This window comes from Haliotis rubra, unplaced genomic scaffold, assembly GCF_003918875.1.
Source record: "Haliotis rubra isolate DU_JTF1 unplaced genomic scaffold, ASM391887v1 Scf734, whole genome shotgun sequence".
NCBI classification, from domain to species: Eukaryota; Metazoa; Mollusca; class Gastropoda; order Lepetellida; family Haliotidae; genus Haliotis; species Haliotis rubra.
In genome coordinates, this window is record NW_025767451.1 from 144,981 (window position 1) to 158,587 (window position 13,607).

General features: G+C 38.7%; 1 protein-coding gene across 1 annotated transcript in view; it reads right to left on the minus strand.

Annotated features, from left to right (window-relative positions):
* LOC124259731 (serine/threonine-protein kinase ULK3-like) overlaps positions 1-13,607 on the minus strand; it is a 60,943-nt gene that overhangs the window by 25,508 nt on the left and 21,828 nt on the right. Inside the window, exons 6-14 of the mRNA XM_046693921.1 lie at positions 11,731-11,813; positions 10,392-10,545; positions 10,066-10,067; positions 9,683-9,788; positions 8,679-8,719; positions 5,324-5,432; positions 4,641-4,708; positions 3,817-3,892; positions 2,887-2,927 (exon numbers count right to left, since the gene is read on the minus strand). Coding sequence (XP_046549877.1) covers positions 2,887-2,927; positions 3,817-3,892; positions 4,641-4,708; positions 5,324-5,432; positions 8,679-8,719; positions 9,683-9,788; positions 10,066-10,067; positions 10,392-10,545; positions 11,731-11,813 — 680 coding nt within the window. The remainder of the gene's footprint in view (positions 1-2,886; positions 2,928-3,816; positions 3,893-4,640; positions 4,709-5,323; positions 5,433-8,678; positions 8,720-9,682; positions 9,789-10,065; positions 10,068-10,391; positions 10,546-11,730; positions 11,814-13,607) is intronic.

Sequence of the window (13,607 nt, forward strand, 5' to 3'; positions counted from 1 at the left end):
AAGCATGGGTTACTGAAGATCAATGTTCTAACCTGGACCTTCACGGGTAGAGACAAGCATGGGTTACTGAAGATCAGTATTCTAACCTGGACCTTCACGGGTAGAGACAAGCATGGGTTACTGAAGATCAGTATTCTAACCTGGACCTTCACGGGTAGAGACAAGCATGGGTTACTGAAGATCAGTATTCTAACCTGGACCTTCACGGGTAGAGACAAGCATGGGTTACTGAAGATCAGTATTCTAACCTGGACCTTCACGGGTAGAAACAAGCATGGGTTACTGAAGATCAGTATTCTAACCTGGACCTTCACGGGTAGAGACAAGCATGGGTTACTGAAGATCAGTATTCTAACTTGGACCTTCATCGGGTCGAATAGAATAAGGCATGATAGTGGAATGATAGATGATACAGCATTTGATATAGATATTGTGTTGGGTTGTTGTGTTGATGTTTACATCTGCTTCCAACTGTTAAGTTGATGTCACCGACGTGGATGCCATGTTTAAAGCCATGAGTGAGGGAATAACATTTTGAATGGATATGGACATTTGGACATCCAAGTAAAAACTGGTTATTTAGTTAAAGTTTCGAATTTAGTAATGATTTTGAGATAAGCCAATTTGGAGTAAGTAACATCATGGAACTTAACATCCACATGAATATCTTATCAATGTGTTCACATGAATAGCTATGTCTTGTTTTTGGTTCTGACTTCTTCTAGACGAACATTAACATGAAAACAAGGTTTGGGAAGAAATAGCCTAGCTTGGCCAGAATTTCCCTCTTTTGATATAAGAACAAGGGTTTGAAACAAGTAGCCTTTAAAGTTGATTCAAGGGTGGGTAAAGTTTAGCCTTACACAAACTTTCCCCGGGACAACATTAAGCCTAGGATTAAATTTGTCGTAGGCCAAACTTTCCCCAGGGAAGTTTGGCCAGGGGGGAAGGTTGGCCTGTTACACCGGTTCAACACCTTACTACCCACAACAGTGCAATTGCTACTGACTATCATATGACCACTGAGTACTAAGACCCACTCTGGAAATATGCCTATTGTGACTGAGTGAGTGAGTGAGTGAGTTGGGTTTAATGCCACTTTTGACAGTATTCCAGTGACATCACGCCATGTCAGATTATTGTGGAAGCAGAGCCAGAAACGATGCAGGTTTCATAGACTTACTTTGACGCCCACGAGCATGACGCTGGAGGTCATTCTCAACAGAATAAACTCATAACATAGTTACCATGTGCACAAGACATTATTTATTTATTTTTGCATTCTGAATTGGTGTAAATAATGAATTGGTGTAGATAATGTCAACATATCATGAGTTGTAGCATGCCATTACATAAAATATTTAGGCCACAAAAGTTTCAGCTGCTAAATGTGGATGATGACATTTTCTTGAGAGTTGATGTGTCTAAGATAGTCTAAATATCATCATGGGCTTTAAGTTCATTAAGAAATGATTGATAACAATAATGGGTTGAAATCTCATTTTTCATATGAAAATTTAATGACTCATCAATAAAAGTAGATATCGGCTCAGGCAAGCCGTGTAAATTTACCTGAAATGTGACCTGAATTTAATATCAGAAGACACATATGACTCCCCACGAACTTCAACAGTAAATGTTGGCTATGTCACAGTTACCTGGGTATGACAAATATTTATGTCATCCAAGTGTTTCTAGGCTCCATCCATGTCATAACGAGTTAATGACAACTGAGATCAAGGCAAAATATTCAGCCAGCGCTAGATATTGGTTAAAATAACAAAAGGCAAATCATGATCAATCAGTTACAATGACTAATAACAGGGTAAAGACACAATTTCCATTAATAGCAATCTTTCTGCCTATCACTCATGTAAAATCACCCCGCAGTAATGGTACTTACTTGTGTATGTTGACACAGAGCATTAATATCTAAACTCAGCCTTATCATCCCAAACCAAGCTATTACAAAGTTTGTTCAATGCCAAAGTCAGGATTATTCCAGCTGCTGATGTCAGTCTGTAAATAGTTTGCACCAGACAATCCAATGATTGACATCATGAACATTGATATGCAATAGGGATCTGATTTCCAGCAACCAAGCAAGTCAAGCCCATCCACCTAGTCTCCTGTAATGACAAGTACACGTTGCTGAACGCCAAGTCCAACCTGGATTTTCATGGTTCAGCTAAATCTTGGAAACTGACTGATTGGTGATACAATACTATTGATGAAAGCAAGAAGACTGATAAGCACAACGGCAGCAAGAGGTGGATTTATCATCCAAAACTGTGTTCTACAGGAGAGAAATCATTTCGACAGTAGACTTTGTACAATGCCCTGACAATGCTAGGATGTCATGAACTTGCTGATGTCACAATGCTATGACATCACTGCACTGCAAGTCTAATGGCAGTACCGCGTACAGATGGACATTTTTCATTGAAAACTAATGAAGAGTGATTTTTGATGATAAATAGAATCTCACCCTCGCATCTTCTGATATCAAATATATCAACACTCGTTGATAAAAGTAAAGCCTCAGATATTTGTAACTTTATCAACTCGTGTTGATTGTTATCAGAAGACACTTGGGTGAGATTCTCTGTAAAAGCACACATGACGCACGGCACTGGCACATTCAGTATAATGCTATGAAACAGCACGACTCCAATAACTTAAACAAGCAAACATGAAGCCCCTACAAGCTGAACCATATTGACGGTAATTATATGTAAAATGTTTCTTGAGGTTTTTCTGCATTTGGAACACACCAGCGATGTGGACAAAAATACATCAAGAGTTTTTTACACAGGGAAGAACTAAAAGCTTCAAGCCCAATGACACCGTAGCTGTATACATTTTTTCCAATTATCACTTACTTACCTCTTTTTTCAGCAAGTCTTTCCTCCTTCCCTTGGGTTCCTCTGTCAACGGAGGAGAACAACATGAAGAGCACATGGTCGTGTAGTTATGTTTGTAACTTCATCAGTTATAGGCACATAAACATTGACTAAAATTGCTCTCACAGTGAACATTTCAACCTGAGCTGTTCATTGCTGTTTTTGTTTAAGCTTAATAGGGTTTTTATGTATATTTGTGTCTTAAGATAATTGAAACACCAACATTTCAACTTTTAAGTCTGTTTGATAATGAATCATTGCAAAGAAATGAATCCAATAACGAGATTGTAATTATACAGTTGAACTCATATGGTACAGTTTCTATCATCATTAACAACAAGTATGTTTTGATAAGTCGGTTAGTATTTATAAATCCACACATTCTCTGAACATGCATTATGGTTTTGTACCAGTAGGTGGGCCAAAAATGTAAACCTAGCACTCACATGTTTTACTAATTCCTTGCACATATATCATGTTTGTGTTTTTAACATTGATGCAGAATTATTTATAGTAGGTTTTGGTTTATAAAATATCTTTCAGGTGTAAAATGCTAATTATCATCTTTGTTGAAAAAAGAGCAAATTTGCCAAATTTACAGTTGGTGATCTGCAAAGAAAGTAACCAAAAATGTGGGCCCTAAGATGGTATTGCCCTTCCGTAATTTATCACTGCTACAGCTAACAAATTGATAATGTTACCTGCACTGTGCATTGTACACAGCTGCACACATTTAACATTGGAGTTTGTTAAATGTTATGGATGTCAGTGTCTTTATATAAAACAAGGAGAGGATCTTGATACATGATCACTATTGTCTTACCCTCTTCTGTTTTGTCAATACAATATTGTTAAACCAACTACATACATGTATCCAGGTGTTGAAGTGATTACTGTTTCCAGTGGCACGTACCAGGGAGAAACTTGACTAGAGGTGCAAGGGCCAGCTCATAATGATGTAAGGCCTGCTCAAACTTTTCTTTGTCTGTCTGCAAAGATGAAAGAAACATTCTTTCATTCACAGAATTATATATTCCAAGTCAATCATACATCTGAAATATACTATGCGAATATATTTGACAAGGGAGACAACTCTTTAGGTTTGTTCACAACAAAACACCACAACCTGGTCAAATCAGGCACAGTCTGTAGCATGTTAAATATCAAGCAGAACTAAGAATGTGATTTTGTTACTGATCTGGAAAGGGCAAAATTACCATATGTTCAAAAGGGACCTGTGAACTTTACACATCAATAACAAAGATAAAAACTGATTATCACCTATAAAAAACAAATTAGGTAGAATTATTTGTACACTATATGACAGCAGGATCCTTTATTATATCAATGAAGTCTACTAGACAACTATAGAAGTTGTAACTGCAAAATGAGGGGTATGCAGCCTGATGTACCCTCTGTGTGGTAGTGTACCCTGCAGGAAGCAATAAATTTGAGTGACTTCTCTGACTTGTCCCATGTCATGGTGGGTATATAATTTCTCAATAATTTGTATAATGATATAATGACTTGCACAAGATTCATATACACAATGGCCAAAAATATTGGCTCAGGACTGCCTGCAACAACAGCATGATCTTTTAATAATAGCTGAAATTACAATAATACATATATTTTCAAAATCATAAATTAAACATGGCATGACACTATGGATATATACAGGTATTCACTGAACCTGCCCTGTATTTGTTACTGTCAACATCCCCACCACAAGCCTACCTCAGATTCTGCAGCTTTGATCAGTCGTAGAGCGGCCTGCAACTCCGGCTTCCCCACACAAAGGTCATCTGAAAGAGATTCACACAACCTTCACGTCACGAGGCACAAAAGAAAGTCGACACAGTGATGGATAACAACTTTATATATATTTGACAACAATATAAGGATATTTATGAAAATGTCGCTTATAGTATATAATAGGAGTTGTTATCCATAAAATGTGTCTACTTTCTTATCACTTTTTGAATAATTCTAAGCTGAAAAAACATAACATACATTCTGTAATTTGTGATGGTGGTCAGATTTACTGAAGTTCTAATGGATGCTGGTTTTCGTGGTGCCCCAGGAATCATCTTACCTAGATGTTTTAATGTGCAATATATGCTTGACAAAATACATTTACTTATGAATGTAAAATATTTCAAGGCCTTATAATGGAAGGTACATATTCAAGGTATGAAACTCCCAAACATTTCAGCTAGACCACAGGGCTGGTTAGGTGCAAAACTTGCCATCCCTGACCAAAACTTACCTGCCCACAAAATATCTTCATATATACATGTTTAAATTTTAACCTGACCGTCGGGCAGGTGAATTTGAGAATCTGGCAGTCCGTGTTGAAAATAATCTGTCCCGGGCAGTCAGGCAGGCAGGTATTTCGAACACTGACATATTGTACTTACGGAGTTCTTCATATTCGTTGAGAGACAGGGATCTGCTGAGTGAGTCTTCAGGCTTCTGTGGCTTGAGTAAGGTCTTCAACACTTCAGCTCTGTCCATGTACTCTTTGACCTGAAGAACACCAGTGGTTATAAATAGAAGTTTGTTTGTTGTTTAAGACTACAATCAGCAATATTCCAGCTACATGATGGCAGCTGGTAAGTACAGTGAAACCTGACAACACCGGCACCTGCCTAATCCGGCACACTGTCAAAACCGGCATAAAATTTTGGTCCTGCCATTTTACAACGATATTATGATCATTAAAACATTGTCTAATCCGTATTCCGGTCCCAACAAGCAATTTTAACTGTAATTAACACTGTCTAAACCGGCATGGGTATGGGCAGTCCAATCAAAAAAAAGACACATAATCCAATACACTAACTACACTGTAATCCTCTTGGCACACTAGATAATCAGGAAGTAGTGATTGCGCGGTGAATCAAATGCTCTAAGCCGGCATGGGTATGAGCAGTCCAATCAGTAGGATTTAGGGCTGGGACGGGTAACCCGGGTACCTGGGGCGGGTGGGTAATGAGTTGGACCCGGGTACCCGTCACATTACCCGGACCCGCTTTGATCACGTAACTCATAAATGAAGACTTAATTAAATGCGTTAATACTTCTTATATATATTTACAACGAGATCAATGTTATCTTATGTTTGAGATTGTGGACTAAACTAGCACAAGGTATCAACTGTCGACAACCAAGCATGTCACATGTAACATAGGTTGCAAGTACGCCAAGTAGTTAATTGTTTACATTTAAATGACTCAAGAACGCAGACATCTGCCTCAAATAGAGTCTCAACAAACCGCGAAGGTAGACCTATTGTTACTGATTAGGTAACTCGGTTTCAAAACATTTACCAAACTGTACGATGCATTACTTTACATTACAGTACAATACATGATGTATTGTATTTGTGAAGCATTTCGCGTCGGGGGTCATCTCAGATTTTTATATATTTATAAAATCTTTAATCCTCGAATAGACACGAGGGCCTGTGCTACAGAATCCATAAATCAATATTCAATATAACAGAGGCCTATGTTTTAACACCTCAAAGTGTCACAGACATGCCCTTGCTTTGTTCAGGATGGGTACAGCACCTCCGCGTATAGAAACCGGACGTAATGAAGGAATCGAACTTACAGATAGACGATGTTTTCACTGCCCAAATCGAGTTGAATCTGAACAGCATTTTATTGAAATGTCCACTTTACAACGATTTAAGAGAAGACCTGTTAACATCAGCAAAGTTTTTCATGCCACGTTTTACCCTCTTATCCGAACCTGAGAAGTGACAACTCCTTTTAAGCTCTCAAGATCTTATAAACGTATGAGCCAAAAACTGCTTTAAGACTTTTTTAAGACGCCGCCAAATTTTATAGAAAAAAGTTTAACATTTCATGTTAATATTTTTGTATATATTTTTTTAAGTTCAGTTGTCATTTTATCTACTCATATGCTTCCAATATATTGCTCTGTGATATTTAATTATCAACCGTTTCTCATAACTCCATTTATAATATTTACTGTAGATTTTTATATGTATTATTATTTATTTTAATGTACATATGGTGAGGCGTAAATAAGCAATCTGTCTGTCTGTCTGATTACTGTGATTGGATTTTAAGTCCACGGGAGAGGGAGAGAGGTATTTACTTTGAAAACTTTATGTTTACATTACATTGTTTACTTGTTAGTTTAATGGTATACACTTTTTATTTAGACCTTCAATTATATTTTGCCTATAGATAGATTGGAACGGCATTTGTTTGTAGCTCCTGGTTTGTTACGGAGGGATGTTTGTTGTTCAGATGTTGCCACATGGATTACCTACTCCCTCCTTTCTGACTTAGCTGCACTGTGCACAAAGTGCATTTTGTCTTTGTGCCTGATGCGAGTATTCAAAATATTTCTAGACACCACTCCTAATCCCATCCATAACTCATTTTATTGAAGGGGAATAACTCGCAACGAGTACCCGGGTCAGGTCGGGTCGGGTAATAGGGGGACAGGTACCCGGGTAGGAAATTTGGACCCGTCCCAGCCCTAGTAGGATTATCGTGGTTTTGCTTTATAAACACTGGGGGATTGCAGTAGTAACTGTTTTCATGTGAGTGACATGTGTCAGAGAGTAAATAAATAGGCATTGGTTTTATTGACTCGTCAGTCACTTATGTGCCATGATGGGTTTCGGACATTTTGAAAAAGTGTGATGTTTTGAACAATGTTTAGTGCTGAAGAAAGAATAATTATCTGTTATCAACATTGTTTTAATTTGTTCCACACTTACAAAAGGTCAAAGGCATTATAGAGATAAAGAGATTGACGAGTGTAAATGGCAGCCATGTTGGAAAATGATCATCACTGTCTAATCCAGCACCCTGCCTAAACCGGCATTTTATTTCGGTTCCCATGGGGTGCCGGTTTAGACAGGTTTCACTGTAATCGAGTCTGGGCCAGTGACAAGAGCATCGTTTTATGAAATTGGGATAGATCAATACATTAAAGGGTGCTTCACAGTTGAGTGCCCATATCAAGGCGAGGTCTCATGTACAATTGAGACATTGTTATATGCAATTAGTGGAATAGGCAACTGCTAGATTTGTATGGAAAACACTTGGTAGATAAACAGAGTGGTTCTCATGCCTGAATGACCTGAATACAGTATGTGAGGACTGACCCTTGGACAGAGCCTAGTCTGAGGTAATACACTGTCTGAGTCTGTTCCAGTATGTTTGGTATACCGCAGATAGTCACTAAACAGTGTTCAAGTAGGTACAGAGAGTAATGGACTGTAGACATGAGGCACTGCTTGCTTTTAAAAAATGTGACAAATATAAGGTGAAGGTTTTTTAAAGTTTCAATATTTCCTTTAACACAAGTTTTAAAATACAATCTCCTGCACAGTTGTTACAGAGTGTCTTTTCAATGGGGGGACATTTTTCAGAAACTGACAGCTAGTGTAGTAAAATCACAATTGGGTATACTTTGTGGGTCTACATAGACTCGTGAATGTACAGAGTGTCAAAGTGTCTTGACAGTACTGACATTAGTGAGTGAGTGAGTTGGGTTTTATGCCTCTTTTGGCAACATTGCAGCAACATCACGGCTGGGGACACCAGAAACGGGCTTCACCCAATGTGCCCATGTGGCGTGACGAATGAATGCTTTAACCAATGGGCTTCCCCACGCTCCATACTGACATTAGCACCAACTGAAGGGTTCATCTGAGTTACATATTCTGAACAACCCTGTAAACTACATGCAGTGAAGACTTGCTGCATCTTCTCTGATATGTACCTTCTTCCTCAGGACTTCTTTCTTGTTGGGGTTCCTTTCATCTACAACAGAGAGAGAGAGTCAGTGGGGTTTGATGCCAATGTGAAGCTTTCTAGCTTTAACTTGTCAGCTGGGGAGGAAAGGCCAAAGTTGATGTACATCTGAGAAGTTTACCTCTGTAGTGAAACCCAGGTGCTGACAAACCTAGAAACATGGACTGGGTGAAGTAAGATTCAAACCAACAGTCTTAGGTTCCTGGCAACATCAGGGGACACAACTCTGCATCACCTTGTACAACTGGGTCAACAACTGAGAAACATGTTTGATAAAACTGAAATAGTGAAAATCAATATATTCGGTTCATCAAACATCCTAGGCTCACTTGCTTCATCTGCACGTCTGAATAGGCAAACGTGGATGAACGGATTGTCAATGCTTACTGCACTGGATATACATTGTCTTGTCATCAGATCAATGTTAACTTCAATTACCAAACAGGAAGGACATTTGGTTCTGACATAGTCAACAATTATATTATCAGCAATAAAAGGACGGTTTAAGTTCCAAGTTGACTGTATGACCACAAATCAGTAAACAGGTTAAATGTATAGTTATTTAACTGAAATCTGAGATCCATCTCCAACATCAGAACAATACAAATAGTCCACAACATAACAAGACATCAGACCTACCACAGCGGAACAGGTCAAAAACATTTTCATGACAGTTTGCATCCCAGATATATTTTATCCTCGCGTTTTCAAAAAGCTACAAGGAAATAGAAACGGGTGAATGCCATCTGTAAGTGAAGACCCTTGCAGCTGGGAAAGAGGAAGAACATTTGTTGGTCCTGCTGGCATAATGGTGTCAGTTTCAGTGTATGATGTCATAACATGCAAACTGGGGTACATATACTTTCAACAGTATTCATTAAGAATCTCTACCCATATGAGTAATATTACAGTTGTAAAACTTGTTGCTACTTTTCAAGCAGTTTCTGTAGATGTTGTACTACTGTTACTCACAATGTACAGCTGCCACGAAGAAGTCTAGAGCTTCAGTGTATAACCTGATAGCAGCCTTGTAGTTCCGTTCATTGTCTTTCTTCACAGCCTGTGTGACCAGCTCAATCTACACACAAAGCATCCATCATAATGTAAGTCTGAATCAGCAATGGTGATGTCAATGAAACAAGAATGTATCTGGATCCTTTCCATGTACTGTATATTACCGTAGATAAGCCGACCCCATAGATAAGCCGACTCCCAAACCTTTACCCCATTCCATGTGCGTACAACTTCCGCTTACCACGTTCGTGAGGGTAGGTTTTTCGCTCCAACCGCGATAGCCAATTTCACATCATATTATCAACAATCACGAACTGATTACTGCCTCGTTTTCCATGGACTGCTAGTTTACAGTAACATCGGTAAAAATGTGTGAATTTAAATGGCATGCTTATTTCACCTCATTCCATGCAAGTACAACTTCTGCTTACCATGTTCATGAGGGTCCGTATAACCTTAGTGTTGATTATATATTTTACATTTATAGAGCAAAACCTGTAATTAAAATGACACAGTGCTAGGATATATTTCTATAACACTCCATCCATGGCATGACTTGTGTATAAATCTCACACTGAAGTACAACTTCTGTATAAGACTCACCACACAGTACAACCTGTGTATAAAAACTCACTCTGTTGTACAATTTGAGTATAACACTCACCGCCTTGATTCATGCTATCATCTGATGGCATATGGGTCATATCCACAAATGGATGAGCAAAGAATTTTTCAAATGTAATTCTCTCTTCAGGGCTCCTTTTCAACAGTTGAATTAGAAGGTCCCTGGCCTCCTCTGTGATGTCCACTCCATAGGGCAGCTGAAACAGGGACTCAGTCAGTCTTCACCGTGATTGCTTTCATGTTTAATGCTGTACTCAGGACTGTTTGATCTTCATGACATGTAAACAATCTGGGCAATTCACAACAATGCAATAGGGATTCACTGTTACCAGCCAAGTCAACAAGCCTAACCACCTAATCCACTGACTGAATGAGGGTTTTACACCGCATTAGCAATATTCCAGACATCAAGCCAAGTCACCAGAAAGCTTAACCACCTAATCGAACCTGGGTCACGCAGACGAGCCAACGCTTTAACCATAAGTCGCCTCATAGCAAAGTTTTCTGGTGACCCATTCTAGCCAATGTATGTGTGTGAGTGCAGTCGTATGTCACAGCTGGTACAAAACTGACAATATTACATCTCAAAGACTGGTCATCCACCATGATCAGAAAAATACCCTTGATCACAAGTTTGATCAGCATTCTGGAAGTTGGTGGGTAAACAACGAAGCTTATGACTTTATGGATAACAACTTCTCTATTGTTTGATGGAGATCACCCACCACACACCCTTGAGCTACAGAGATCAAATTTACTAATAGGAATTAATCAAGCAACTGACTCTATCAATCAACTGTTAAGTTAGCATCCAATCAGCTTGTACAATTTAATCTTTCCTTTTTAATGGCTGCATGACTTGTGTCATTCGTTGTTCTTACTCTTCACCTGGCCTCATTCAATTATGTGCTCCTCGTTATCAAGTACCTGCTGTTATTGTTACTCTGCTGTTTGCCGCTATCACACTTCTCCTAACTGATTCTACTCACTGTAAGCTTGATAATGGTGTACGAATCTACATCAAAATGTCACTCTATGCAACACACAAGAAACTGTTATCTAAAATGTCATATATGCTTCATTACCCCAACCACATTTCTAGCACAGCTTCCATGTTGCTTGTCGGTACCAGTACCTTTCCATACCATGTCTCCAGCACATAACTATCATCTGATAGGATGTGTCGAACTCATATATCAGAGACACTAAACTTTGGATGTAGATGGGTTGTTTTAAACGTATATCTTGCTTCAGAAGAAAGGTTCTTTTTGTAGTTACATTTGGTTTGACAAAACCTCTGTTCGTTTATTACAACCCATACCATAGACCCTACCTGTTTACAATCAGACAGCCATTCTGTGCTTACTTAAGCTCTGACCCACCTCTACTGGTTTGGCATCCCATATCTTACTCCCCAACTCCTTGAAGCTCTGTGAGGCAAAGGGGGCTCTCCCAAACAGACATTCTGAAACAAAGCATAGGAGGTACATGAGGGCAAAGAAACATCAAATAACAGTTAGCTGATACAAGTAGAATAATCAACAAAATAAAGTAGATATACATTCTGCCTGTGAGAGATTGATGACAGCGCTAATCTACATGTAAAAAACAAATGCTGTCTAATAAAACATCAGTAGTTGTATGTTGAATAGCATACTCATAGTTGCAGTAGTTGTAGAAGTGTAAGCTGAAATCCAGCTTGGACCAGAGGGAGGATTTTCTCAAGTAATTCTGAAAGATTATTTTGGATATCAACTTCTATATTTGTTAAACAAAATGTTTCTGGGTAAATTCTTACCATTTCTTCAGGTGAATGATATATAGTGGATATGGACATACATATCACTCATGTTCATCACTTCTGAAGAACTCAAGTTATTCTCCTGAAAATGGTTGCTGATGCCATAACCTGTAGACAGCAGACTGACATAACCCACAGTACAATTCTTGGATTATGCTTCCACCTACCATACGGTATAACACCTATAGACCACAGATCCACCTACCATACAGTATAACACATATAGACCACAGATCCACCTACCATACAGTATAACACATATAGACCACAGATCCACCTACCATACAGTATAACACATATAGACCACAGATCCACCTACCATACAGTATAACACATATATAGACCACAGATCCACCTACCATACAATATAACACCTATAGACCACAGATCCACCTACCATACAGTATAACACCTATAGACCACAGATCCACCTACCATACAGTATAACACATATAGACCACAGATCCACCTACCATACAGTATAACACATATAGACCACAGATCCACCTACCATACAGTATAACACATATAGACCACAGATCCACCTACCATACAGTATAACACCTATAGACCACAGATCCACCTACCATACAGTATAACACCTAACTACCATACAGTATAACACCTATAGACCACAGATCCACCTACAATACAGTATAACACCTATAGACCACAGATCACCTATCATACAGTATAACACCTAACTACCATACAGTATAACACCTATAGACCACAGATCCATCTACCCTACAGCATAACACATATCGACCACAGATCAATCTACAATAAAGTATAACAGCTATAGACCACAGATCCACCTACCATACAGTATAACATATATAGACCACAGATCCATCTACCATACAGTATAACACATATAGACCACACATCCACCTATCATACAATATAACACATATAGACCACAGATCCACCTACCATACAGTATAACAGCTATAGATCACAGATCCACCTACCGTACAGCATAACACCTATAGACCACAGATCCACCTACCATACAGTATAACACTATAGACCACAGATCCACCTACCATACAGTATAACACCTAACTCCCATACAGCATAACACCTATAGACCACAGATCCAACTACAATACAGTATAACACCTAACTACCATACAGTATAACACCTATAGACCACAGATCCACCTACTATACAGCATAACACCTATAGACCACATATCCACCTACCATACAGTATAACAGCTATAGACCACAGATCCACCTACAGAACAGCATAACATATATAGACGACAGATCCATCTACAATACAGTATAACACCTGTGGACCACAGATCCACCTACCATACAGTATAACAGCTATAGACCACAGATCCATCTACCATACAGCATAACACCTATAGACCACAGATCCACCTACAATACAGTATAACACCTATAGACAACAGATCCACCTACCATACAGTATAACACCTATAG